Below are 27,494 nucleotides of genomic sequence, written 5' to 3'. Positions count from 1 at the left end.
GTTGCGTGGTGTGAGGCCAGGAAGGCCCCACAAAGAAATTTCAACTCGGTCGTTTCCTGCATTTCCTGCAAACAGGAGTGTCTATGGGCCTCAAATTGGGGTCCATTAAGGTTCAAATTTCGTCCCTGTCGATTTTCTTCCAGAAAGAATTGGCTTCAGTTCCTGAAGTCCAGAAGTTTGTCAAGGGAGTATTGCATATACAACCCCCTTTTGTGCCTCCAGTGGCACTGTGGGATCTCAACGTAGTTCTGGGATTCCTCAAATCACATTGGTTTAAAACCAGTCAAATCTGTGGATTTGAATCATCTCACATGAAAAGTGACCATGCTCTTGGCCCTGGCCTGGACCAGGCGAGTGTCAAATTGGTGGTTTTTTCTCAAAAAAGCCCATATCTGTTTGTCCATTCGGACAGGGCAGAGCTGCGGACTCGTCCCCAGTTCTCTCCCTAAGGTGGTGTCAGTGTTTCACCTGAACCAGCTTATTGTGGTGCCTTGCACCTACTAGGGACTTGGAGGACTCCAAGTTGCTAGATGTTGTCAGGGCCCTGAAAATATGTTCCAGGACGGCTGGAGTCAGGAAAACTGACTTGCTGTTATCCTGTATGCACCCAACAAACTGGGTGCTCTTGCTTCTAAGCAGACTATTGCTAGTTGGATGTGTAATACAATTCAGCTTGCACATTCTGTGGCAGGCCTGCCACAGCCAAAATATGTAAATGCCCATTCCACAAGGAAGGTGGGCTCATCTTGGGCGGCTGCCCGAGGGGTCTCGGCTTTACAACTTTGCCGAGCGGTTATTTAGTCAGGGGCAAACACGTTTGTAAAATCCTACAAATTTGATACCCTGGCTAAGGAGGACCTGGAGTTCTCTCATTCGGTGCTGCAGAGTCATCCGCACTCTCCCGCCCGTTTGGGAGCTTTGGTATAATCCCCATGGTCCTTTCAGGAACCCCAGCATCCACTAGGACGATAGAGAAAATAAGAATTTACTTACCGATAATTCTATTTCTCGGAGTCCGTAGTGGATGCTGGGCGCCCATCCCAAGTGCGGATTATCTGCAATACTTGTACATAGTTACAAAAATCGGGTTATTATTGTTGTGAGCCATCTTTTCAGAGGCTCCGCTGTTATCATACTGTTAACTGGGTTTAGATCACAAGTTGTACGGTGTGATTGGTGTGGCTGGTATGAGTCTTACCCGGGATTCAAAATTCCTCCCTTATTGTGTACGCTCGTCCGGGCACAGTACCTAACTGGCTTGGAGGAGGGTCATAGGGGGAGGAGCCAGTGCACACCACCTGATCGGAAAGCTTTACTTTTGTGCCCTGTCTCCTGCGGAGCCGCTATCCCCCTGGTCCTTTCAGGAACCCCAGCATCCACTACGGACTCCGAGAAATAGAATTATCGGTAAGTAAATTCTTATTTTTTTAACCCCTTTCTGTAGTGTAGTAACTGCAGGGGAGAGCCAGGGAGCTTCCCTCCAACGGAGCTGTGAGAGAAAATGGCGCCAGTGTGCTGAGGAGATAGGCCCCGCCCCTTTCTCTGCGGCCTTTTCTCCCGTTTTTCTGTGGAATCTGGCAGGGGTTAAAATTCATCCATATAGCCCTGGGGGCTACATGTGATGTATTTTCGCCAGCCAAGGTGTTTTTATTGCTGCTCAGGGCGCCCCCCCCTAGCGCCCTGCACCCTCAGTGACCGAAGTGTGAAGTGTGCTGAGGAGCAATGGCGCACAGCTGCAGTGCTGTGCGCTACCTTGGTGAAGACAGGATGTCTTCTGCCGCAGATTTTTCCGGACCTCTTCTTGCTTCTGGCTCTGTAAGGGGGCCGGCGGCGCGGCTCTGGGACCGAGCTCCGAGGCTGGGCCTGTGTTCGGTCCCTCTGGAGCTAATGGTGTCCAGTAGCCTAAGAAGCCCAATCCACTCTGCACGCAGGTGAGTTCGCTTCTTCTCCCCTTAGTCCCTCGATGCAGTGAGCCTGTTGCCAGCAGGTCTCACTGAAAATAAAAAACCTAAAACTAAACTTTCACTAAGAAGCTCAGGAGAGCCCCTAGTGTGCACCCTTCTCGGCCGGGCACAAAAATCTAACTGAGGCTTGGAGGAGGGTCATAGGGGGAGGAGCCAGTGCACACCAGGTAGTCCTAAAGCTTTACTTTTGTGCCCAGTCTCCTGCGGAGCCGCTATTCCCCATGGTCCTTACGGAGTTCCCAGCATCCACTAGGACGTCAGAGAAATTCACATTATAGAACACTGAATAAGCCGAAATTCACATTATAGCACACAGTAGTGCACCTAATACACATTGCAACAGGTAGAACCTCCTATACACACTGCGACAGGTAGAGCACGTTATACATATTGCACCAGATAGAGCACGTTATACACACTGCACCAGGCAGAGCACTGAGACACACTGCACCAGGTAGAGAGCACTGAGACACACTGCACCAGGTAGAGAGCACTGAGACACACTGCACCAGGTAGAGAGCACTGAGGCACACTGCACCAGGTAGAGAGCACTGAGGCACACTGCACCAGGTAGAGAGCACTGAGGCACACTGCACCAGGTAGAGAGCACTGAGGCACACTGCACCAGGTAGAGAGCACTGAGGCACACTGCACCAGATAGAGCACGTTATACACACTGCACCAGGTAGAGAGCACTGAGGCACACTGCACCAGGTAGAGAGCACTGAGGTACACTGCACCAGGTAGAGAGCACTGAGGTACACTGCACCAGGTAGAGAGCACTGAGGCACACTGCACCAGGTAGAGAGCACTGAGGTACACTGCACCAGGTAGAGAGCACTGAGGTACACTGCACCAGGTAGAGAGCACTGAGGCACACTGCACCAGGTAGAGAGCACTGAGGCACACTGCACCAGGTAGAGAGCACTGGGAGGAAGGGGAGGACAGGCACAGGGCAGATGCAGAGCGGCACTCACCGTTGCGGAGGAGGGCACTGTGCCGGATCAGCAGGGCCAGTCTCTTGATGCTGACGGCGGAGCCCAGGTCAGCGCGCAGCGCCGTGGTGAGGCAGAATCAAACCATGCCGGAGGACTGGCAGGAGACACCGCAGGATCTGATTGGCTGCTCCTCCCCGCTGCATGCTGACCCTGTCTCCGCCTTCAGCTGAGAGCTATCAGCGCGGCGGGGGGAGGAGTAACAGTGCTGCGGGGGGAGAAGTGACAGCGCGGCGGGTGGAGAAGGCAGTCCTTTGGTGATTAGCAGGGCGCATTCTGTCACTCAGAAAAGGGGCAGGGCGCAGCTCCCTGCGAAAGAAGCTTAACATGAACACTTTCATTTAATTAAAAAATATACCACTCCATTTCGACCACTGGTACACACTATATACACACCCACCACCACCACATATACACAAACACACCCACCACCACATATACACATACAGTACACACTAAACACACAAAGTACACCCACCACCACCACCACATATACACAAACACACCCACCCACCACCACATATACACATACAGTACACACTACAGACACACAAAGTACACCCACCACCACCACATATACACAAACACACCCACCCACCACAACATATACACATACAGTACACACTACAGACACACAAAGTACACCCACCACCACCACCACATATACACAAACACACCCACCCACCACAACATATACACATACAGTACTCACTACAGTCACACAAAGTACACCCACCCACCACCACATTTACACACTACACACACCCACACAGAAAGTACACACACACCTCCACCACCATATATACACACTAAACACACACACAGAACCCATTACAGTGACTACACACTTCACATATAAAGTACACCCCCCATCACTATATATATATATATATATATATATATATATACACACACACATAGTACACACTACACACACACAAAGTACACACACACACACACCACCACATATACACACAGTACACACTATACACACCCACCCACCACCACATATACACACACACATTCACTACGCACATCACACAAACTGTATACACATATTAATAAAGAAGCCATCACTGCACTTGCCAGGCTTCCTGTAGCAGCAGCTCCCCGTGGCCCGTGCAGTCTGGGGGCGGAGCTTGGGCCTGTGAGTGACAGCAGGACCCCGGAGAAGGAGTGACTGAAGAGGGAGGGGCGGCCAGCACACTGCCTGCACGGCTCCGTGGCAGGTGAGATCGATGGAGCCGTAGAAGGGGGCATGAGAGAGAGGAGGCCGCTGGCAGTATGTGACAGGAAAAAGTACAGTATGTGACAGGAGGCCGCTGGCAGTATGTGACAGGAAAAAGTTTTTTCCTGTCAATGCTGTCAGTTTGCTGTGGGCCTATTTTCAATGGGGGCCTGGAGCTGCAGCTCCATCCGCCCCATTGTTAATCCGGCCCTGTGTACATGTGATAGGGAATATAGAGTGTAAGCTCCACTGGGGCAGGGACTGATGTGAATAACTGAATGTTCTCTGTAAAGCGCTGCGGAATATGTGTGCGCTATATAAATAACTGGTAATAAATAAATAATAGTCAGGAGGGGTTGCTGCCACACAAAGAGCTGCAAAGAAGGGGGCAGGTGTAAGCTCGGTATGAACAAGCAGAGTATGACACGTTGGAAGGACCTTGTACTGTCAAGTTCTGGACTAGCTGCGCCGAGAGTGCTCGTTCGGCGCAGATGTAGCCACGATGAGCATGGCTACATCTGTATTACAGTCACATTAACAAGTGGTTTGTTCATTCATAGACTCTCACATTGCAATGTTCATGTAAGTGAAGAGCAGGGGAAATGGAGATTTTTGAAAGGCGCTAGTCACACCATATGTACAGGCCACACCCCCTGTGCAGACCACACCTCCACAACACTAGTTACACCCCGCACATCACTAGTCACACTCTTGGTGTGCTGGTCACACCCCCTGCGGCAGCACACAATAGGCCCTTCATAAATTTCAGCTCCAGGCCCTAGTGGACCTTAATCTGGCACTGCTGGCAAGATGGCACTGGCCAGGGAGGAGGGACCCGCTTCCAAACCAAGAAATCATAGGCTGTGTACTGCTGATACACTATGAATAATAAATATGAAGGGAATGAGTTACTAATTGGCTGTATTACTGTTTTTTTTCAATATCCAATTTAAAATTCCAATTGGTCTACCAGTGTTTTCGGCTCTAAAAAATATTAGAACCCTAACATGAGAGTTGCTAATTACTATATAATAGATAAGCGGCAGCCCTATCCCATTCTCCTCCTAACATGTCAGCCTTGTCTTATTCCCCACAGATCCCTTCTGTCAGGTGAAATCCAAGCGCAGACGTCGTGAGTCGGCAGCATTAATTCAACAGAAACACACTAAAGGTAAAACTTGGATAGAAGCCTCCAATTGCTTGTTCTAGAGACCTTGATTTACTGTAGTCTGTAATCGGAAATGCTAAAGTGAATGCAGTTTATTTATTTTCACATACCCTCATTCAAAGGGTATCTAGGTCGACCACACACTTAGGTTGACAATGTCTAGGTCGACCACTATTGGTTGACAGTAAGTAGGTCGACAGGGTTTCTAGGTCAACAGGGTCTCTAGGTCGACATGTTCTAGGTCGACATGCCAAAAGATCGACATGAGTTTTTCACAATTTTTTTCTTTCTTTTAACTTTTTCATACTTAACGATCCACGCAGACTACGATTGGGAATAGTAACCTGTGACGAGTGCAACGGTAGCGAAGTAAGGCACCTCGCCCGAAGCACGGCGAGCTAAGCGAGGCATGCGAGTTGACATGTGCACTAATTAGGGTTCTCGGTCACTGTACGGAGAAAACAACACCATTTTTTTCTAAAAAAACTTGTATCAACCTTTTGACCTGTGGACCTAGAACATATCGACCTAGAGACCTGTTGACCTAGAAACCTTGTCGACCTAGTTACTGTCGACCAATAGTGGTCGACCTAGACACTGTTAACCAAAGTGTGGTTGACCTTCCATACCACACACATTCAAAGACTACCAAGAAATGCACGGCTTCCTTCTCCTGGGCATTTTCATATTAGTTGTAGCCATAGAAAACCTCCATGTAAACTTCTCCTCTATACGATATAAAGAAGCACAGAAAAAAACGGCAATGTGTTTTGGGAATGTTGCAGATAGGTACGTACCAACCTCTATTTCTCTGACGTCCTAGTGGATGCTGGGTACTCCGTAAGGACCATGGGGAATAGACGGGCTCCGCAGGAGACTGGGCACTCGAAAGAAAGATTTAGGTCTACCTGGTGTGCACTGGCTCCTTCCCCTATGACCCTCCTCCAAGCCTCAGTTAGATTTCTGTGCCCGGCCGAGCTGGATGCACACTAGGGGCTCTCCTGAGCTCCTAGAAAGAAAGTATAGTTTAGGTTTTTTATTTTCAGTGAGACCTGCTGGCAACAGGCTCACTGCATCGAGGGACTAAGGGGAGAAGAAGCGAACCTACCTAAGTGGTGGTAGCTTGGGCTTCTTAGGCTACTGGACACCATTAGCTCCAGAGGGATCGAACACAGGACCCGACCTCGTCGTCCGTTCCCAGAGCCGCGCCGCCGTCCCCCTTACAGAGCCAGAAGCAAGAAGGTGGTCCAGAAAATCGGCGGCTGAAGACACTGCAGCTGTGCGCCATTGCTCCTCATGCACACCACACACTGCGGTCACTGATGGGTGCAGGGCGCTGGGGGGGGGGGCGCCCTGAGCAGCAATACGAACACCTTGGCTGGCAAACTGGCACCATATATAGCCCCAGGGGCTATATAGGTGCTTTTTAGCCCCTGCCAGAACTTTTACATTAGCGGGAGAAAGCCAGCCGAAAAAGGGGCGGAGCCATCTCCCTCAGCACACTGGCGCCATTTTTCCCTCACAGCTTCGCTGGAAGGAAGCTCCCTGGCTCTCCCCTGCAGTCCTGCACTACAGAAAAGGGTAAAAAAGAGAGGGGGGGCACAAATTAGGCGCAGTATAACTATATTTATGCAGCTATAAAGGGAAAACACACTTCTATAGGTGATATCGCTGTGATATATAGCGCTCTGGTGTGTGCTGGCATACTCTCTCTCTGTCTCCCCAAAGGGCTTTGTGGGGTCCTGTCCTCTGTAAGAGCATTCCCTGTGTATCTGCTGTGTGTCGGTACTGCTGTGTCGACATGTATGAGGAGTAAAATGATGTGGAGGCGGAGCAAATGCCTGTGAATGTGATGTCACCCCCTGCGGGGTCGACACCTGTGTGGCTGGACTTATGGAAGGAATTGCGTGAAAGTGTCAACTCCTTACACAAAAGGTTTGACGACATAGGACAGCCGGCTACACAGCTTGTGCCTGTTCCAGCGTCTCAAATGTCATCAGGGGCTTTAAAACGCCCGCTAACTCAGGTGACAGATACAGACGTCGACACGGATACCGACTCCAGTGTCGACGATGATGAGACAAGTGTACCCTCCAATAGGTCCACCCGTTACATGATTGAGGCAATGAAAAATGTTTTACGCATTTCTGATAATACCCCAGGTACCACAAAAAAGGGTATTATGGCCCTCATTCCGAGTCGTTCGCTCGGTAATTTTCATCGCATCGCAGTGAAATTCCGCTTAGTACGCATGCGCAATAATCGCACTGCGACTGCGCCAAGTAATTTTACAATGAAGATAGTATTTTTACTCACGGCTTTTTCTTCGCTCCGGCGATCGTAGTGTGATTGACAGGAAATGGGTGTTACTGGGCGGAAACACGGCGTTTTAGGGGCGTGTGGATAAAAACGCTACCGTTTCCGGAAAAAACGCAGGAGTGGCCGGAGAAACGGGGGAGTGTCTGGGCGAACGCTGGGTGTGTTTATGACGTCAAACCAGGAACGACAAGCACTGAACTGATCGCAGATACCGAGTAAGTCTGAAGCTACTCTGAAACTGCTAAGTAGTTTGTAATCGCAATATTGCGAATACATCGGTCGCAATTTTAAGAAGCTAAGATACACTCCCAGAGTTAGCGTGAGCAACTCTGCTAAATTTGCCTTGCGAGCGATCAACTCGGAATGAGGGCCAATGTTTAGTGAGAAAAAACTACCAGTAGTTTTTCCTGCATCTGAGGAATTAAATGAGGTGTGTGAGGAAGCGTGGACTTCCCCTGATAAGAAATTGATAATTTCAAAACGATTATTGGCAGCGTACCCTTTCCCGTTAGAGGATAGGTCACGTTGGGAAACACCCCCTAGGGTAGATAAGGCGCTGACACGCTTATCAAAGAAGGTGGCACTACCGTCTCCGGATACGGCCACCCTGAAGGAACCTGCTGATAGAAAGCAGGAGGTTACACTAAAAGCTATTTACACACACACGGGCATTATATTACGACCAGCGATTGCATCAGCTTGGATGTGCAGTGCTGCCGCTGCGTGGTCAGATTCCCTGTCGGATAATATTGATACTATGGATAGGGACAATATTTTGCTGACAATAGAGCATATAAAAGATGCAGTCTTATACATGCGTGATGCACAGAGGGATATTTGCCGGCTGGCATCAAGAATAAGCACTATGTCCATTGCCGCCAGAAGGGGGTTATGGACTCGGCAATGGGCTGGCGATGCCGACTCAAAGCGGCACATGGAGGTTTTGCCCTATAAGGGGGTGGAACTGTTTGGGGATGGTCTTTCGGACCTCGTGTCCACAGCTACTGCTGGGAAATCGACCTTTTTGCCACAGGCTGCCCCACAGCAAAAGAAAGCACCGTATTATCAGGTACAGTCCTTTCGGCCCCAGAAAAGCAAGAGGGCTAGAGGCTCATCCTTTCTGCCGAGAGGCAAAGGTAGAGGAAAAAAGCTGCAACACACAGCTAGTTCCCAAGAGCAGAAGTCCTCCCCTGCGTCCGGTAAGTCCACAGCATGACGCTGGGGCTGCTCAGGCGGACCCGGGTACGGTGGGGGCCCGTCTCAAAAATTTCAGCACACAGTGGGCTCTCTCACAGGTTGATCCCTGGGTCCTTCAAGTAGTACTTCAGGGGTACAGACTGGAATTCGAGACGTCTCCCCCCCCGCCGTTTCCTAAAATCTGCCTTACCGGCAACTCCCTCTGCCAGGGAGGCAGTGTTGGTGGCTATTCAAAAACTGTATTCACAGCAAGTGATTTTCAAGGTACCCCTCCTTCAGCAAGGAAAGGGTTACTATTCCACAATGTTTGTGGTACCGAAACCGGACGGTTCGGTGAGACCCATCTTAAATTTAAAATCCTTGAACACTTATATCAAAAGGTTCAAGTTCAAGATGGAATCGCTCAGGGCGGTTATTGCGAGCCTGGAGGAGGGGGACTACATGGTCTCCCTGGACATCAAGGATGCGTACCTACATGTCCCCATTTACCCTCCTCACCAGGAGTACCTCAGATTTGTGGTACAGGACTGTCACTTTCAGTTCCAGACGCTGCCGTTTGGGTTATCCACGGCACCGAGGGTCTTTACCAAGGTAATGGCCGAAATGATGATACTCCTTCGCAAGAAAGGAGTTTCAATTATCCCGTACTTGGACGATCTCCTGATAAAGGCGAGGTCCAAGGAACAGTTGATAGTAGGGGTAGCACTTGCTCGGGACGTGCTACAACAGCACGGCTGGATTCTCAATATTCCAAAGTCACAGCTGGTCCCGACGACACGTCTTCTGTTCCTGGGAATGATTCTGGACACAGACCAGAAAAGAGTGTTTCTTCCAGTGGAAAAAGCCGAGGAGTTGTCATCTCTAGTCAGAGACATCCTAAAACCGGGACAGGTGTCGGTACATCAATGCACACGAGTCCTGGGAAAGATGGTAGCTTCGTACGAGGCAATTCCATTCGGAAGGTTCCACGCAAGGACTTTCCAGTGGGACCTGTTGGACAAATGGTCCGGGTCCCATCTCCAGATAAAACAGCGGATAACCCTATCGGCAAGAACCAGGGTGTCGCTGCTGTGGTGGCTGCAGACGGCTCATCTACTAGAGGGCCGCAGATTCGGAATACAGGACTGGGTCCTGGTGACCACGGACGCCAGCCTTCGGGGCTGGGGGGCAGTCACACAGGGAAGAAATTTCCAAGGACTATGGTCAAATCAGGAGATTTCACTTCACATAAATATTCTGGAGATAAGGGCCATTTACAATGCCCTAAGTCAAGCAAGACCCCTGCTTCAGAACCGGCCGGTGCTGATCCAGTCAGACAACATCACGGCGGTCGCCCATGTAAACAGACAGGGCGGCACAAGAAGCAGGAGGGCAATGGCAGAAGCCACAAGGATTCTCCGATGGGCAGAGAATCATGTGTTAGCACTGACAGCAGTATTCATTCCGGGAGTGGACAACTGGGAAGCAGACTTCCTCAGCAGGCACGACCTCCACCCGGGAGAATGGGGACTTCATCCAGAAGTTTTCCGAATGCTGGTCAACCGTTGGGAAAAACCACAGGTGGACATGATGGCATCCCGCCTAAACAAAAAGCTAAAAAGGTATTGCGCCAGGTCAAGGGACCCTCAGGCGATCGCTGTGGACGCTCTAGTGACACCGTGGGTGTACCAGTCGGTTTATGTGTTTCCTCCTCTGCCCCTCATACCCAAGGTACTGAGAATAATAAGAAGGCGAGGAGTGAGAACTATTCTCGTGGCTCCGGATTGGCCAAGAAGGACTTGGTACCCGGAACTTCGAGAGATGCTTGCAGAGGACCCTTGGCCTCTGCCGCTCAGACAAGACCTGCTGCTGCAGGGACCCTGTCTGTTCCAAGACTTACCGCGGCTGCGTTTGACGGCATGGCGGTTGAACGCCGGATCCTGAAGGAAAAAGGTATTCCGGAGGAAGTCATCCCTACCCTGATCAAAGCCAGGAAGGATGTCACCGCAAAGCATTATCACAGCATTTGGCGGAAATATGTTGCTTGGTGTGAGGCCAAGAAGGCCCCAACGGAGGAATTTCAACTGGGTCGTTTCTTACACTTCCTGCAAGCAGGTGTGACTTTGGGCCTCAAATTGGGGTCCATTAAGGTCCAGATCTCGGCCCTGTCGATTTTCTTCCAGAAAGAACTGGCTTCACTGCCTGAAGTTCAGACTTTTGTCAAGGGAGTCCTGCATATTCAGCCTCCTTTTGTGCCCCCAGTGGCACCTTGGGATCTCAATGTGGTCTTGGAATTTCTAAAATCACATTGGTTTGAGCCACTTAAGACTGTGGATTTAAAATATCTCACGTGGAAAGTGGTTATGTTGTTGGCTCTGGCTTCAGCCAGACGAGTGTCAGAATTGGCGGCTTTGTCCTGTAAAAGCCCCTATCTAATTTTCCATATGGATAGGGCAGAGTTGAGGACTCGTCCTCAGTTTCTCCCGAAGGTGGTGTCAGCTTTTCACTTGAACCAACCTATTGTGGTGCCTGCGGCTACTAGGGACTTGGAGGATTCCAAGTTTCTGGACGTAGTCAGGGCCCTGAAAATTTATGTTTCCAGGACGGCTGGAGTCAGGAAAACTGACTTGCTGTTTGTTCTATATGCACCCAACAAGCTGGATGCACCTGCTTCTAAGCAGTCTATCGCGCGCTGGATTTGTAGCACTATTCAGCTGGCGCATTCTACGGTGGGACTACTGCAGCCTAAAAATGTGAAAGCCCATTCCACAAGGAAGGTGGGCTCATCTTGGGCGGCTGCCCGAGGGGTCTCGGCTTTACAACTTTGCCGAGCTGCTACTTGGTCAGGGGCAAACACGTTTGCAAAATTTTATAAATTTGATACCCTGGCTGAGGAGGACCTGGAGTTCTCTCATTCGGTGCTGCAGAGTCATCTGCACTCTCCCGCCCGTTTGGGAGCTTTGGTATAATCCCCATGGTCCTTACGGAGTACCCAGCATCCACTAGGACGTCAGAGAAAATAAGATTTTACTCACCGGTAAATCTATTTCTCGTAGTCCGTAGTGGATGCTGGGCGCCCATCCCAAGTGCGGATTGTCTGCAATACTTGTAAATAGTTATTGTTACAAAAATCGGGTTGTTATTGCGAGCCATCTGTTCAGAGGCTCCATTGTTATCATACTGTTAACCGGGGTTCCTATCACGAGTTATATGGTGTGATTGGTGTGGCTGGTATGAGTCTTACCCGGGATTCAAAATCCTTCCTTATTGTGTCAGCTCTTCCGGGCACAGTGTCCTAACTGAGGCTTGGAGGAGGGTCATAGGGGGAGGAGCCAGTGCACACCAGGTAGACCTAAATCTTTCTTTAGAGTGCCCAGTCTCCTGCGGAGCCCGTTTATTCCCCATGGTCCTTACGGAGTACCCAGCATCCACTACGGACTACGAGAAATAGATTTACCGGTGAGTAAAATCTTATTATCAATTATATATGAAGTGCAGGCATCTAGTTTAAGTGAACATATTGCATAAACTATACTTACCTCTGTATTTATTTTTTTTACTAGGTGATATGTACATTGTTGCTTGGCTTTCTGAGTTTTTTGTGTCTCCCTTCTCTTCATCTTTCTCCATGTCAACCCCCATCTGTCCCACTCAATATTTGCCCGACAGTATCTTCTCTCCTCCATTCCACCATATCTCATTCAGCTGTTGCCCAAATCACTCACATGCCACTGGCTACCAAATACCTTCCCAGACGTGTCACTGATACTGACATACAGAATGGAAATTGCCAGTGGTGGCCCACTTACCTGCCACCAACTGCCATTCCAAACGGACTCACTGGCAGTTGAAGTGGCTCCCTTATTTGAATTTTGGACTGCACTGCAGCCCCACTTCTGGCACAGCCACTGGAAGTTGCTCAGATCACTGTTTAAGCCCATTACAGGTGCATGAAAGGGAGGGGTTCATCTAGAGGTAAAAAAAGAACCCAGCAAATTCTCCAGCACACTTCAAACAGGCGAACATTCTTTCAGATAAAAGCAATGCAGAGATCTCAGTTGCATATATTTGAAAATAATATATATGGCAAGCCACCAGGCGTCTCTGTCACTGATGCAAACATTCTGGAGATAATTATATCAGGTGCTAGAAAAGGGGAAGGGTAACAGAAAACAGAATATTTAGTACATGAATTTGCAAATACATGGAAAGTTGCTGAGCCGCATCAAGGCATCTCTGATGTCAGCAGTCCTAACACTACATAATAGCAGTGCCCACATAGGGCCATGGGATTTGTCTACAGTAAGGCCTAATGATAAAAGCTCATACAAAATTGCTTCCAGATTGAGGGCTAGATTACTTGAGAGCCACCCCTAAAATCTTCCATTAGCACCACAAGGACCAGCATGCTGTCTCTGTCACTGACCCTTGTCGACACACCCATTCTCCATCCCCTGGGGTCGGCTATTTCTTTGTGTTGCGTTCCTCTACCACAGACAGTTACAGAAGCCACGAAAGGTCTGATCTGAACATGCACCTGTCAACATGACTGCATACTTTTTATCACCACTTAGATTTATTTAATACATTTCTTGCTCCATGTTCTGTAGTGCTTTTCATTTAATTAAAAAATAGGTAAAATTTCCGCTTGTATTGCAAAATTCTATTCTGATGTACAAATTTTAGATGTACAAAGGTCTATACTGAAAATATACCAACACAATTGCATAACTCAACGTAAAAAGTACATGAAGAGTGTTGTGATATGTTGTAAACGGCAATCACATACAGATTCAATAATTGTGTTCCAATAGCACAGAATTGGGCTTGTTATGAACCAGGCTATTTCAAGTAGGAATAGGCCTGTTAGTAAGTAATGTGATATCAATGTATGTGATATCAGGATATCTGAGTGGTGTATCAATGGAGGTGATGCCAGTGCATCTGGATTATTTCAAAATGCCCATGATTAAAATTTGTATTGTTCTGATTGATGCATCAATGTACCATTGTATTATTGCATGTCAAATGGTAGGAAATGTAATTGACCTGCTGGTATTTCATTATAGCCACAGAACGTCAGAGACACACTGGCTACGCAGGTGAGAAATTCTTCCTGACCAGAGCTAATTTATACCCCTTTTCCACTAGCTTTAAAAACACGGGTAAATGCGTGGGGGTGCGCATTTACACGTGTTTTTTCCTAGTGGAAACGGCCCCCCCTGCAAATTACCGGATCAAGTGATCCGGAAATCCTACACGTGTCCAACCCAGTAAGCTGTGTAGTGTGAATGTAAGCAGTGTCGATGTGACACGGCTCCCGTTCACAGTCAATGGAAGAGCGGCGCTGTGAGATCATGTGATCTCCCAGCGCCGCCCCTGCCGTGTCACTAGCAGCATCACCAACCCGGCAATATGCTGGGTTGGTGAGCGCTGTGGGAAAGGGGGCTGTAGCATGGGTGGTAGCCGTGTCAGGCTCCCAGCTGCGACCCGTGCTACAGGTGGAAAAGGGGTATTAATTACCCCAGAACCAGAGCTATGGCCAGAAGGTGTTAAGCCCTTCCTGACTAAGTTGTAAAGGGTATTCATACAGGCCTCATCCTACAGTTGTAAACCCCAACCCAGAGCTTCATAAGACAATTAAAAGATAAGGCCATCCAGCCTGCTCGTATTCCTAAAATACATCACAGTATAAGCCGAGACTCATTTCACTGTGGCTTGGGAAGGGTTAACAAACCCTCCAGAGCAAGGGTGGCCTGTGAGGGAGCAACAGCATGTAGTTAAATATGAAGACCTGCTGTCTGCTAATTGTCATTATCTTGAGGTGGCATCCAAGAAGAGAGTGGATGCTATAATGTCCAAGTTATTCAAGTAGACCTCACTCAAACCAGCATTAAGACTTCAGGTGATCTGATCGTTCGCTCTTTTTGTTTTCCCTATTTTTATTCTTGAGATTGTAATTTGCTTGTGTGATTAATTATTTAACTATTATATTCTTGTAACTTTCTTTTTTCTGTAACCATAAGCTTTGAAGTTTTGACTTGGATTTAAAATCTAAACTTAGTTCTGTTATTTGTGCTTTCACTCCCAATACCTCGAGAGGTTCATGTTACCTAATTTTTATGTATTAAACATTTGGTGTGCTGGTGAGAGCAGAAGCTCGACTTGGCATGGTCCCTCAAAGTCGCTTGGCCTGGCTGGCGCAACGACTGGTACTTTTTCTGGTGGCAGTTAGCTCGTGGATTTACCACACACGCTGAGGTAATCAGTAAGGTGTCACGGGCAGCTTTCTCAGATTGTCATATCTGGAGAATCGCTGCGCCGGAATCGTGACAGGGCTCATGATTATAAGGGAAGTCCAACTATGGTATTCTTTACCAGACCAAGTAGGGTTTTATGGGCAATTCAGTTCTTGCTTGTAAATGGAATTCAGTCCTTCATTTCAAGAAATTGGTTGTAAAACCTAACAGCAGGGTTTTAAATCTGCAACGTGTCGGCAGTTCTGGCTATGAGATTTAAATGGACAAAAATCATAATTATTTTTATTTTTTGGCAGTTATTTATATAGCGTATACATATTCTGCAGTACTTTCCAGAGAATATTTGGCTATTCACACTAGTCCCTGCCCCTGTGGAGCTTACAATCTATATTCCGTAACACATGCAAACATACACACAAGTTAATTTAAAAAAAATATTTTTTGATAATTTTTGAAAACCCTTGCATGTACGGAGAGAATTTACAAACTCCATACAGCTAGGTCCATGGTGAAAACCTAAGACCTGAGTGCCAGGTGTGGCATTAATGCTAACCATTACACCAACCATGCTACCCATATCAATAATGGGATAACTGGCATTTATTAGCATTGAACATTTATATTTATCATTCATCTATAGGGACACTGAATTACACTGAAATACTAGAATGACAGAAAGTAAGCCCTTCAAATGTTCTTCTAAAACCCCTCCCCACAGCTGCCTCAGAAATTTTGAAGTGTTCACCAGAGCTGCGGGATTATTCTTTGACTGGCAGTCACTTCACTCTTCTTGATTTTTTTGCTTTTACATTTTTTTTCTGGATTGGCATCCCTCAGCCTCAGCTAGTGATGCTTGAAGCAGGCTTCAGAGGGGCAACATCTTTGCATACTGCAGGCACTACTAGCCGCAGGGTGCCATTAAATTCACCCTGCTAGCCAGATGTAGAGTCCATGGAGCAGTGATGGTGCCACCCCCCAGGGCCCTGCAACCTGGGTGACAGCACCGCACACACATCCTTCCCTATGACCTTGTCTTACACTCTTTGTTCTTGTTCCTGTTCATCGTTTTATAAAATATTTTCATTCTGCCTGATGGAAGACATTCTTCTCTACTCTTCATGTGTTCTGTGCTTCTAGTTCTACTTTTAAACTTTGCGATCAAAAACCCTGAATCTGGGGCGAGATCAGCCCACAAGTGAGATGAATTGCGGTGCTGTTTGCAGCATTTCCATGCTGAAGCGATGGCAACTTCCCCACCTTGCTTCTGATTGAATTGACCCTTAGTTTGAAAAATGTTGAACTCCCAGGCTGCCAATGACCAATAGTACGAGAGGAGCTTTAGCTTTTAAAGGTAAAGTGCTTGAGCTCTTGTGATCATACTTTATATCCCTGTGTTCCAGTGTCCCACATTAGATTCAGAGAACAGGAATATACTTAAGTAAAAAAAAAACAAAAAACATTTTGACAGTTCTATGATGAAATCCTCACTTCTTTGTTAATTATTTGTATTTTCCTTATTGATTCCTTCTTTGTGCATTGTATAATTATTTTGGGGTGTGCGGATAGTTTTAGAGAACAAATGCCAATCATGAGACTCAATATTACAGCATCGCAGTACACAGGCATGGAGATGACGTGTTGTCAGGATGGTATGTCAAAAAACACTGTGGGTTACAGTTGTGAGCATCGCTCCCGTCTCATACAGGATGGAGAGAAGTGCATTGCTGCCTTCCTTGACTGCTGCAAGGAGATTGAGAAGCTGAGGTCACTTGATACGAAGCTGCATGAGCATGATGACCAATCAAGAAGTAAGTAGACATGATACCGTACTGTACCAATGAATGCATAAGTACACAGGGAACGTGAAAATAGAAGACCATGTTTTCAGTAATTGGTCCCTGTTTCCTAGACTGTGATTATCCCCTTTATGAAGCCTATTTCACAGTCAAAGTTCAATGTCCTTAGTGACCGACTTGGGATGGCTTCTTGGGATGGTCTAGTTGTGACTAATGAGGGCTCAATTGGTTCAAATGTGAATGCATATCCAAATATTTTTTTGCCATATACAAAGAGAAATATACCACTTCTAGCACCACATATGGGAGCTACATGGTTTTACAATCCTACAATACCTATCACTTGGTCTACACTAAAATGTTCGTCAGCCATGAGATACATTTATACTGTTTTACAACACTGAATGGTTTTCTTTATACCTTTTTTCTGTGCCCAGTATGAGTAATGGTAATGTTTGTTTTTTATTATACTTAACAAAATATTTTTAGGTGTACATCGATTGGTGGTGCTGGAAGTGTTCTCTTTTTCTTCCTTTTATGGTTTTTGTAGTATGGTTTTCAGAATTTTTTGTTGTAAATCTTATTATAGAATATGGCTCATGCTCCATTTCCCAGACTTCTTCATCCAGACTTTGCCCAGTCCACAGAAAGGGATGCATTTTGTTTCTAGTGTCAAGTTGTTTTTAGCCAAATCTTAATTGCACTTTGTGCAGGGTGCTGTTGCCAAATATCGCCAAGAACATTATACTGCCTTAAATGATTGTATGGAAGGAATTGGGCTGAAGTGATGAAATCAAAGTCAATCTCCAGGGTTCCTTCCTGTGACTTCCAGAATGGTGGCTATGGCTCCCATCTGGCTTTGACTGAGCTGACTGGGTGATTGCTTGTCCACTGTGCTAATGGAAGCTATTGAAGGACACTAGCCTTGTCTAAAAAGATCTTGGCCTGCTGCAGGGTTCCACTGAAAGTAAGGAGACTCTTGTATGTAGCTGCTGTTACCTATGTAGCTAGTTGGTAGAAAAGTAAAAGATTATTAAACAGGAAGAAATTTTTGATGAGCAGGAATGTGCTATACAGACGTTATTCTGCTGTTTCTTAAGAAATCCCCCAAGTTCTACATTTCATTTGCCTTTGATTCACATTTAGGGCCTGGTGCTAGCGGGTCTATTCTTGAGTACGTTGGCAGAGTTGCGGGAGTATTAATATACGAAGGTTAGTTTCAGTCTTTGCCTTGGGTACTAGCATACTCCTGAATGTGTAGGACCTGAGAAGCTTACTGTACGCTTTGTGTCTCTGCATGTTGTAAAAGTGCCGGTGATTTATTGACATTGCACCATCGGTGCACCATTATTATTATTATTATTATTATTATTATTATCCTTTATTTATATGGCGCCACAAGGGTTCCGCAGCGCCCAATTACAGAGTACATAAACAAATAATCAAACAAGAAAACAGCAACTTACAGTTGACGACAATATAGGACAAGTACAGGGTAAATAAACATAGCTACATCAGCAGATGACACTGGAATAAGTATCAGGTGGCAGAAGACTGCTGGATTTGGTGCAGTTGAAGATTATTAAAGTAAGAAAAGGATAAGCACATGAGGGAAGAGGGCCCTGCTCGTGAGAGCTTACATTCTAAAGGGGCGCAGTAGACAGACAGGGGTGAGACAGATGGGGTACATAGAGAGCATGGAACAGAGGTTTAGGATGAGATTTGGCTGGGTTTGGTGAAGAAGTGGGTCTTGAGAGCCCGTTTGAAGTTTTGTAGAGAGGTGGAGAGTCTGAGGGGGAGAGGTAGGGAATTCCAGAGAAGTGGTGCAGCGCGTGAAAAATCTTGGAGGTAGGAGTGGGAGGAAGTAATCTGTAGGCAGAAGAGTCGGCGAGCATTAGCAGAGCGAAGAGGACGGGTGGGAGTGTAAAGCGAGATAAGATCAGAGATGTAGATGGGAGAGGAGTGGGTGAGGGCTTTGTAAGCAAGTGTGAGAAGCTTGAAATGGATTCTGAAAGGGAAGGGGAGCCAGTGAAGGTCTAGTAAGAGAGGAGAGGTGGACGTAGTGCCTTTGGTGAGGAAAATGAGCCGGGCAGCAGCATTGAGGATAGATTGGAGTGGAGAGAGGTATTTGTCAGGAATGCCAGTCAGGAGGAGATTACAGTAGTCCAGTCTGGAGATCACCAGTGAGTGGATAAGAGTCTTAGTAGAATCCTGGGTCAGAAAGGGTCTGATCCTGGAAATATTTTTTTAGATGAAAACGGCAGGTTTGTGAGAGGTGCTGAATGTGTGGTTTGAAGGAGAGGGAGAAGTCAAGGATTACTCCAAGACAGCGCACTTGGGGGGTAGAGGAGATAGTAGTGCCATCAATAGATAATGAGATTGTAGGAGGTGAGGTTATGCGGGAGGGAGGGAAGATGATCAGCTCGGTCTTAGACATGTTAAGTTTAAGAAAGCGCTGGGACATCCAGGAAGAGATAGCAGAGAGACAGTTGGAGATACGAGTGAGGAGAGTAGGGGAGAGGTCTGGAGAGGAAAGATAGATTTGAGTGTCATCAGCATAGAGATGATATTGGAAACCAAAAGAACTTATGAGCTTACCTAGTGAGGACGTATAGAGAGAGAAGAGAAGAGGACCAAGGACAGAACCTTGGGGTACCCCTACAGTTAGTGGAAGTGAGGGGGAGGTGGAGTCATGAGAGGAGACAGAGAATAAACGGTCAGAAAGGTAGGACGACAACCAAGAGAGGGCAGTGTCACGCAGACCAATGGAGTGAAGGATTTGCAGTAGGAGAGGATGGTCCACAGTGTCAAAAGCAGCAGAGAGATCAAGTAGAATAAGTAGAGAGTAGTGTCCCTTAGATTTAGCAGCATGGAGGTCATTGCATACTTTTGTAAGGGCAGTTTCAGTGGAGTGGAGAGGACGGAAGCCAGATTGGAATGGGTCAAGCAGTGAGTGTGAGGAAAGAAAGGAAGTAAGGCGGTTGTAGACAATACGCTCAAGGAGTTTGGAGGCAAAAGGGAGGAGAGAGATGGGTCGGTAGTTGAAGAGAGTGTTTGGATCAAGGGTAGGTTTTTTTAAGAATAGGAGAGATGAGTGCATGCTTGAAGGCAGAGGGGACAGTGCCTGATGATAGGGAGAGATTGAGAAGGTGGGAAAGATGGGAACAAGCAAAAGAAGAGAGGTAGCGGAGGAGGCGGGAGGGGATAGGGTCAAGTGGGGAGGTGGTGAAGGGACAGGAACAAATGAGTGCCATGACTTCCTCTCCAGATGCATGGGAGAAAGATGACAGAGTTGGTGCGAGGGATGGGGAGGGTTGGCAAGGGATGGGAGAAGGCTGGTTACTGATGGTCTGGTGTGATGTGATGTCCTGACGTATGGAGTCAATTTTGGATGTGAAGTAAGTGGCAAAGTCAAGAGCAGAGAGTGAGGAAGGGAGACGAGGTGGAGGTGGGCAGAGGAGTGAGTTGAGAGTGGCAAAGAGGCGCCGGGGGTTGGAAGACTGGGAGGAGATGAGGTTCTTGAAGTATGACTGTTTAGCAAGAGAAAGGGCAGCACTGAAGGATGAAAGCATAAGTTTGAAATGGAGGAAGTCTGCCTTAGAGCGTGATTTCCTCCAATGTCGCTCAGCAGTACGTGAGCAATTTTGCAGATATCTGGTGCATTTGGTGTGCCAGGATTGAGGTGTTAATTTGCAAGGGTGAATAGTGGTTGGTGGAGCAACAGAGTCAAGAGCAGAAGTAAGGGAAGCATTGTATGTGGAAGTGGCTTGTTCAGGGCATGAGAGAGAGAGAATACGAGAGAGAAGTGAGTCAAACAGGGAGGAAAGGAATGTGGTGTCAATAGCTTCAATGTTACGCTTAGTGATGGTATCCTTAGTAGGTAGAGATGGGGAAGTCGAGAGAGATAGGTTAAAGGAGAGCAGGTGGTGGTCAGAGAGGGGAAATGGGGAGTTGGAAAAATCAGAAATATCACAGCAGTGAGTGAAGACCAGATCCAGTGAGCTCCCATTCACATGGGAGGGTGAGGAGGTCCACTGGGAGAGACCAAGTGAAGAGGTGAGGTTAAGGAGTTTAGAGGCAGGGGATTGTGTGGGGATGTCAATAGGGATGTTGAAATCGCCTAGAATAATCGTGGGAATGTCAGAAGAGAGGAAGTGAGGAAGCCAGGAAGCAAAGTTGTCGATGAATTTGGAAGCAGTGCCAGGGGGGCGGTAAATGACAGCTACTCTAAGATGGACTGGTTGGAAGAGGCGTATGGCGTGGACCTCAAATGTAGAGAATATAAGGGATGGTTCTGGTGGTATGAGTTGGTAGGAGTAACTAGAAGGTAAAAGGACCCCAACACCACACCCCCATGGCGACCCCCAGGTCGGGGGGGGGGGGGTGTGAATGTGAGGCCCCGAGCAGAGAGAGCAGCAGGAGAAGTAGTGTCAGAGGGCGTAATCCAAGTTTCAGTAATGGCTAGTAGGTGTAGGGAGTTGGAAATGAAAAGGTCATGAGTGGGGACCAGTTTGTTACAAACAGAGCTGACATTCCAGAGTGCACAGGATAGGGGGTATGAGTTTGTGGGAGAGATGTGAATGAGATTTTCAGGGTTGCTGTAGCGATGAGGTGGGATTAACTTTGAGGGCAGGGATGATGAGAGAGTAGTGATGGTATGGGTGCCTGAGCTAGGAGGGGAAACTGCAGGAGGTGGGCAGGGAGGGAAGTCAGTGTGATGTGGATGGGGGTGTGGGCAGGTGACAGGGAAGGGAGAGAGGGAGCAGGGCTGAGTTGTGGGGTAGCAGGACCATGGGGCAGAGGTGAATGAAAGTGGGGTAACAGGAAAGGTGGGGGTAGGAAACAGAGGGATGGAGGGGAGACAGAGGAGGGGAGAGAGGAGGAGGTGTAGGAGACTAGGGGGGAAGGATAAAGATACATTATTAGGTAGACACTGAGTGATGTGGGGAGTATAGGAAAGCCTTGACATAGTGTTAAGTAGGTAAATAGGTTGAGGGAAAGTGGAAGTAGGAGAGGAGACTGCAAGTGAATCCGAGCAGAAGATTTGCTGAAATGCAGGTGAGAAAAGCAGTGTAGGCTCAAGGGGTGTAGATTTAGTATGAAATGAGTCAAAAGCGTAGATAAAGTGGTTGCAGAAATGTATTTGGAGTGTAAGAAATGAAAGGATTGTGAGAGGTTTAAGAAGCAATGGTAATTATGTTAGATTTTTTTAAGTGTTTGCAGGTTACATTGCATTGGTGCAGCTGTGCTTAAAAAACAAAATTACAATACAGATACAGGCATTTGTAGGTAAAATGGACGGTTTTTGAAATGTCCAAGTATGGTATGGAATGCACCACCTGCACTTGAACCAGCCATATGGCTGGTGCAGTTTTTCCATCTGAATATGGCCTCCATGGTACTAGCTCTGCATTTGGTTTGTGTGCGCCTCTTAATCAGTCACTTACCTTTTCAAAATTGTTAGGAGCAAAGTACTTGATAAAATATTTTACCTCTATCAGGTGATTATGACACTGATTACATTGATGATGATGAAATAATATCCAGAACAGATTTCCCGGAAAGTTTTAACTGGAAGACGGAAATAATGAATGAGGAACCAGATGCTAATGGGTAAATATCCTCTTGCAAATCTACAAACATCTTGTCACATGATAATTGTCAACTTTCATCCCATAGTTATCATGTTAATCACATCAAAAAGGGTCCCAAACAATTATGTCAAGGACCGCTTTCTCATAATGAATATTAACTACATAGTAATTTTGGAATATATTTTTAGATTCTACTCATCATTGTCTTTGACCGATAGATTTAAAATGGCAATAGGAATACATTTTTAGCGAGTCTGGTTTAGCATTTATTTCTATTGCTCTATTAAATTTATTAGTCAAAGCTGATTGCCAATTTTGACAACGCATTGAAAAAACCCTCTACATCTCAATAGTGTTTGACCTGATCATGATATATTAGAACAGCTGTGACCTAGGGTTGTGGTATAATAGATCTACAATGTTCAGGTGTCTACACTGTCTAGGTGTCATTGTCTAGGTGTCACTGTCTAGGTGGACAGTCAACAGATCGATGATAGATGGTCGACATGCATTTGGTCTAAAGGACAACAGTGGTTAAGGTCGACAGATGAAAGGGTAACATGGTCGAAAGGTCAACATGACTAGTCGACACTAAAATCGTCGACTCCTTTTTTAAGCTAAATGAAATAACTGCTGTAGGTGTGGGATTTTGTGCAAGTCTTCCTGTATTTTTTTAAAGCGCCAATCATTAACAAAGCAAAAGCAACCTGGTTTTGATTGATTGCTGATGTATCGGGGATTTAAGAATATAATTTAAGAAAGGTTCAGTATGAATAGCCAGCGGTTGGGATGCAAGCATTCAGTATACAGATGCCAGCATCAGGGGCGTAGCCAGAAATTTGTGGGACCCATAGCAATATTTTAAAGGGGCCCCTGTCCCAATGCTTCTAGAGATATACCTCTCCGCAGCAGTTGTTATTTGTATGCCCCATATTAGTGCCCTAGTTGATTTTCTGAACCATAGTAGTGTCTTAGTTAATGTTATGCCCCATAGTAGTGCACTAGTTTATTTTATGAACCATAGTAATGCTCTAGTTTACATTATGTCACCTTGTAGGGCTGCCAATACACATTCAGGTTGAATTGTCGGGAGAACGGGCATTCTCCGACTTAACTCCCCGGCGATAGGCTGATTCCCGACAGAATCAGCCTCGCGCCAGCCGCAAGGCAGCACTTTTGTCAGGTTTCTTCTCTCATCCCCCGGGGATGAGAGAATTCCCGACAATTGAGGGTCACTCGTCGCTGTATTGAATGGCGCCGGGAGCAAACTCCCAGCGCTATTCAACTGTCAGAGAATAGAATTGACCCCATTATGTAACACATTAACCCCAATTCTTATTATGACATACAATGCCCATGTTATGCCACATTACAGTTCCTCCACTTGATATTGTGACACATTACAGTGTCAACAGTTTATATTATGTAACATTATCATTAGAGATGTGCGGTGAAGACTTTTCGTGTTGTGTGTTTTGGTTTTGGATCTGGATCCCCGCTCGTGTTTTGGATCTGGATTGGTTTTGCCAAAACCACCCTTTCGTGTTTTGGTTTTGGATCTGGAAGATTTAAAAAAAAAAAAAATACAAAAACAGCTAAAATCACAGAATTTGGGGGTAATTTTGATCCTACAGTATTGTTAACCTCAATAGCATAATTTCCACTCATTTACAGTCTATTTTGAACACCTCACAATATTATTTTAGGCCAAAAGGTTGCACCAAGGTCGCTGGATGACTAAGCTAAGTGACACAAGTGGGCGGCACAAATACCTGGTCCATATAGGAGTGGCACTGCAGTGTCAGACAGGTTGGCAGTTTTAAAAACTAGGCCCCAAACAGCACATAATGCAAAGGGGAAAAAAAGAGGTGCAACGAGGTAGCTGGATCACTAAGCTCAGCGACACAAGTGAGCGGCACAAACACCTGGCCCATCTAGGAATGGCACTGTAGTGTCAGACAGGATGGCAGTTTTAAAAACTAGGCCCCAAACAGCACATAATGCAAAGGGGGGAAAAAGAGGTGCAACGAGGTAGCTGGATCACTTAGCTCAGCGACACAAGTGGGCGGCACAAACACCTGGCCCATCTAGGAATGGCACTGTAGTGTCAGACAGGATGGCAGTTTTAAAAAACTAGGCCCCAAAGAGCACATGATGCAAAGAGAAAAAGAGGTGCAAGATAGAATTGTCTTCCCACCCACACTTATGTTGCATAAACAGGACATGCACACTTTAACAAACCAATCATTTCGGCAACAGGGTCTGCCACATGACTGTGGCAGAAATGATTGCTTTGTTTAGGCCCCCACCAAAAAAGAAGCAATAAATCTCTCCTTGCACAAACTGGCTCTACAGTGGCAAGGTGTCGTCCTCAACCTCAGATTCCCCCCCATTCAGTGTTTACATCTTCATCCTCACTGAGAAAAAATATTCAAACAAAACCTCATCATTTAGGTGTCAGTGGATTGCTTACGTTATTACCCAAAGTTTCTGAACTTGACAATGATTATGATGACTGAACTGAAGGTGACGTATAAGGGAGGATGTTCCTAGGTGGTTAACGTCCTTACCCCTACTTATTATGGATTGACAAAGGCATCAGATGAACAACAGACAGAGAGGAGGGGGTTGCAAATCCCCACCCCTAAATTCCCTTCCGCACACTGAAAATTACCTGTAACCATCCCTGAACCTATCTGGTAATAAAATTCAGAGAATTAGTCACAAATGTTTGCAAACACATGTTTAGCTGCTGGCCACGTCACGGCTTCTCCGATACAGCAGTCCTAACCTACATAATAGCAGTGCCCACATAGGGCCATGTAATTTGTCACAGTAGGCCTCATGATAAAGGCTATTACTAAAACACTTCCAGATAGAGAGCTAACTTACCTAGGAGCCACCCCCAGGATCTCCCATTGGCACTACAAGAAACAGCATGCCTTCCAAATGCTGCTCCCATTCAATGCCTCTTGCACACAAGCAGACAAGCCTCATGATAAAGGCTATTACTAAAACACTTCCAGATAGAGAGCTAACTTACCCAGGAGCCACCCCCAGGATCTCTCATTGGCACTACAAGGAACAGCATGGCTTGACACCTGCTGTCCGGATTTGTGGAGAAATAATTCCACACTAGAGAGGTGGCTTTTTTGGTATTTTGCCGAGGCATGACAATGGGCTTTTACATCCCATGGCCAGAACTGTCTCCACTGGTGCCTTATTCAAACAAACCACATCACCATCAGATCCTCATCATCAACATCCTCCTCTGCGCCAGCTACACCCATATCCTCCTCATCCTGGTGTACTTCTACAGTGACACCCTTAATCTCAATAGCAGCAACTGGACTGGTGGTGCTCCTACCAGCACTTGCATGGGGTGTGCAAATGGTGGTAGGAGCCTCCTCTTCTATACAGTGTTGTGAAGGCCAGGCCTAGACATCGCAACCGCAGACAGTGCCAGCACCCCTGTATTTTCACAACACCCCTGTAATTTTACAGCATACAAGACAGGGCCAGTGTATATTGATTTTCACTGCACCCTAGAATAATTACAGCATACAAGACAGGGCCAGTGTACATTGATTTTCACTTTACCCTAGAATAATTAAAGCATACAAGACAGGGCCAGTGTACATTGATTTTCCCTGCACCCTAGAATAATTACAGCATACAAGACAGGGCCATTGTACATTGATTTTCACTGCACCCCTTAACTTTTACAACATACAGGGCCAGTGTAATGTTATTTTAACAGCAACACCCCTATATTTTACAGCGTACAAGAGCAGTGTGCTTTTAATTTAACTGCACCTCTGAATTTTTACAACATACAGGGCCAGCAGCACCCCAATATTTTACAGAATACAGCAGTGTACATTTAATTTTTAACAACTTCACCCCTGAATTTTTACAACATACAGGACCAGTGTAATGTTATTTGAACAGCAACACCCCTATATTTTACAGCATACAAGAGTAGTGTGCTTTTAATTTTTAACTGCACCTCTGAATTTTTACAACATACAGGGCCAGCAGCACCGCAATATTTTACAGCATACAGGAGCAGTGTGCTTTTAATTTTTAACAACTGCACCCCTGAATTTTTACAACATACAGGGCCAGTGTAATTGTTAGGGTCTCCTGCCCTGTGCTGCCACGTCGTCATGGCAACCGGGAGACAAGTGCTAGCGGAGTAACCTGAGCACAGATGATACTCCGGTTCGGGTCTTTTGCTGTGCAGTGGTTACAGGCTCTGTGCACGGCAGGGGATCCGGTGCTGGTTTTTGTGCTCACAGTCTGTGAGGTCTGAGTAGGGCGTGGACAGCATCTGCTATATAAGGCCTCTTCTCAGGTTAAGCAGATGCTGCTGAATCTTTGTTGGTTAGTCAGTTCCTGAAAGTTAGCCAGTACTGTGTAGCTTTGTATTTGTTGTTGCTTACTGCAAATAGGCCTGGGGATTTGGTACTACACTCTGCCAATCCAGACCTAGCAGTAAGACTGGAGTCAGTCGTTTAACTTGCTTAGTTTCTTTTGCTACTCTGTGAACTTAGCAAGTTTGCGGCTGTATTCTCAGACTTGCCTGCCTAAATCCTGTCTCACTGTGCAAGGTGTTCAGGTGTCAGTTTAGTGGCAGTAAGCTGAACCTGTGCACTGCAAGTGAGGATTAGGATTGTGGAGACTCTCCTTGTGTCTATCATTCCATCTCTGACCAAGGAGTTTACTGCCACACCCGTTGGTAACCCTTTAGGGTTTTGCTGTTGCCCTTAGCAACAGCATTTCGGGTTCTCTACGTATTAAAACACAACATCTTGCTTTTTCCATCTGAGCATTCCTAATACTAGGGAGACACCCAGTTTCTTAGCCTCTGGGCTTCTCTGTTCACTTTGTGTTTATTTTGTTACCCTATCACCTTCTGTGTACGTAATGTCATATTCCCCAGTCTGTCTGTGAGTTCATTTGTTTTGCATCCCTATCCGTTCAGACACCAG

The 27,494-nt window shown here is 46.5% G+C and overlaps 1 protein-coding gene across 7 annotated transcripts in view; it reads left to right on the top strand.

The window, feature by feature from the left end:
- Positions 1-27,494, top strand: part of LOC134936121 (A.superbus venom factor 1-like) — a 283,470-nt gene that overhangs the window by 105,289 nt on the left and 150,687 nt on the right. For 4 of the 7 annotated variants that reach the window (XM_063931030.1, XM_063931034.1, XM_063931035.1 and 1 more), the window contains 5 exons: positions 5,284-5,358; positions 13,920-13,952; positions 16,718-16,918; positions 18,053-18,118; positions 22,408-22,519. In XM_063931030.1, the coding sequence (XP_063787100.1) occupies positions 5,284-5,358; positions 13,920-13,952; positions 16,718-16,918; positions 18,053-18,118; positions 22,408-22,519 (487 nt within the window). The remainder of the gene's footprint in view (positions 1-5,283; positions 5,359-13,919; positions 13,953-16,717; positions 16,919-18,052; positions 18,119-22,407; positions 22,520-27,494) is intronic. The other 3 variants (XM_063931031.1, XM_063931032.1, XM_063931033.1) reach the window with 3 other exon arrangements.

The sequence above is a fragment of the Pseudophryne corroboree genome, chromosome 6 (genome assembly GCF_028390025.1).
Source record: "Pseudophryne corroboree isolate aPseCor3 chromosome 6, aPseCor3.hap2, whole genome shotgun sequence".
Classification (NCBI taxonomy): domain Eukaryota; kingdom Metazoa; phylum Chordata; class Amphibia; order Anura; family Myobatrachidae; genus Pseudophryne; species Pseudophryne corroboree.
Note: the sequence above shows the minus strand (reverse complement) of the source record. Positions and strands in the feature narration are given on the sequence as shown.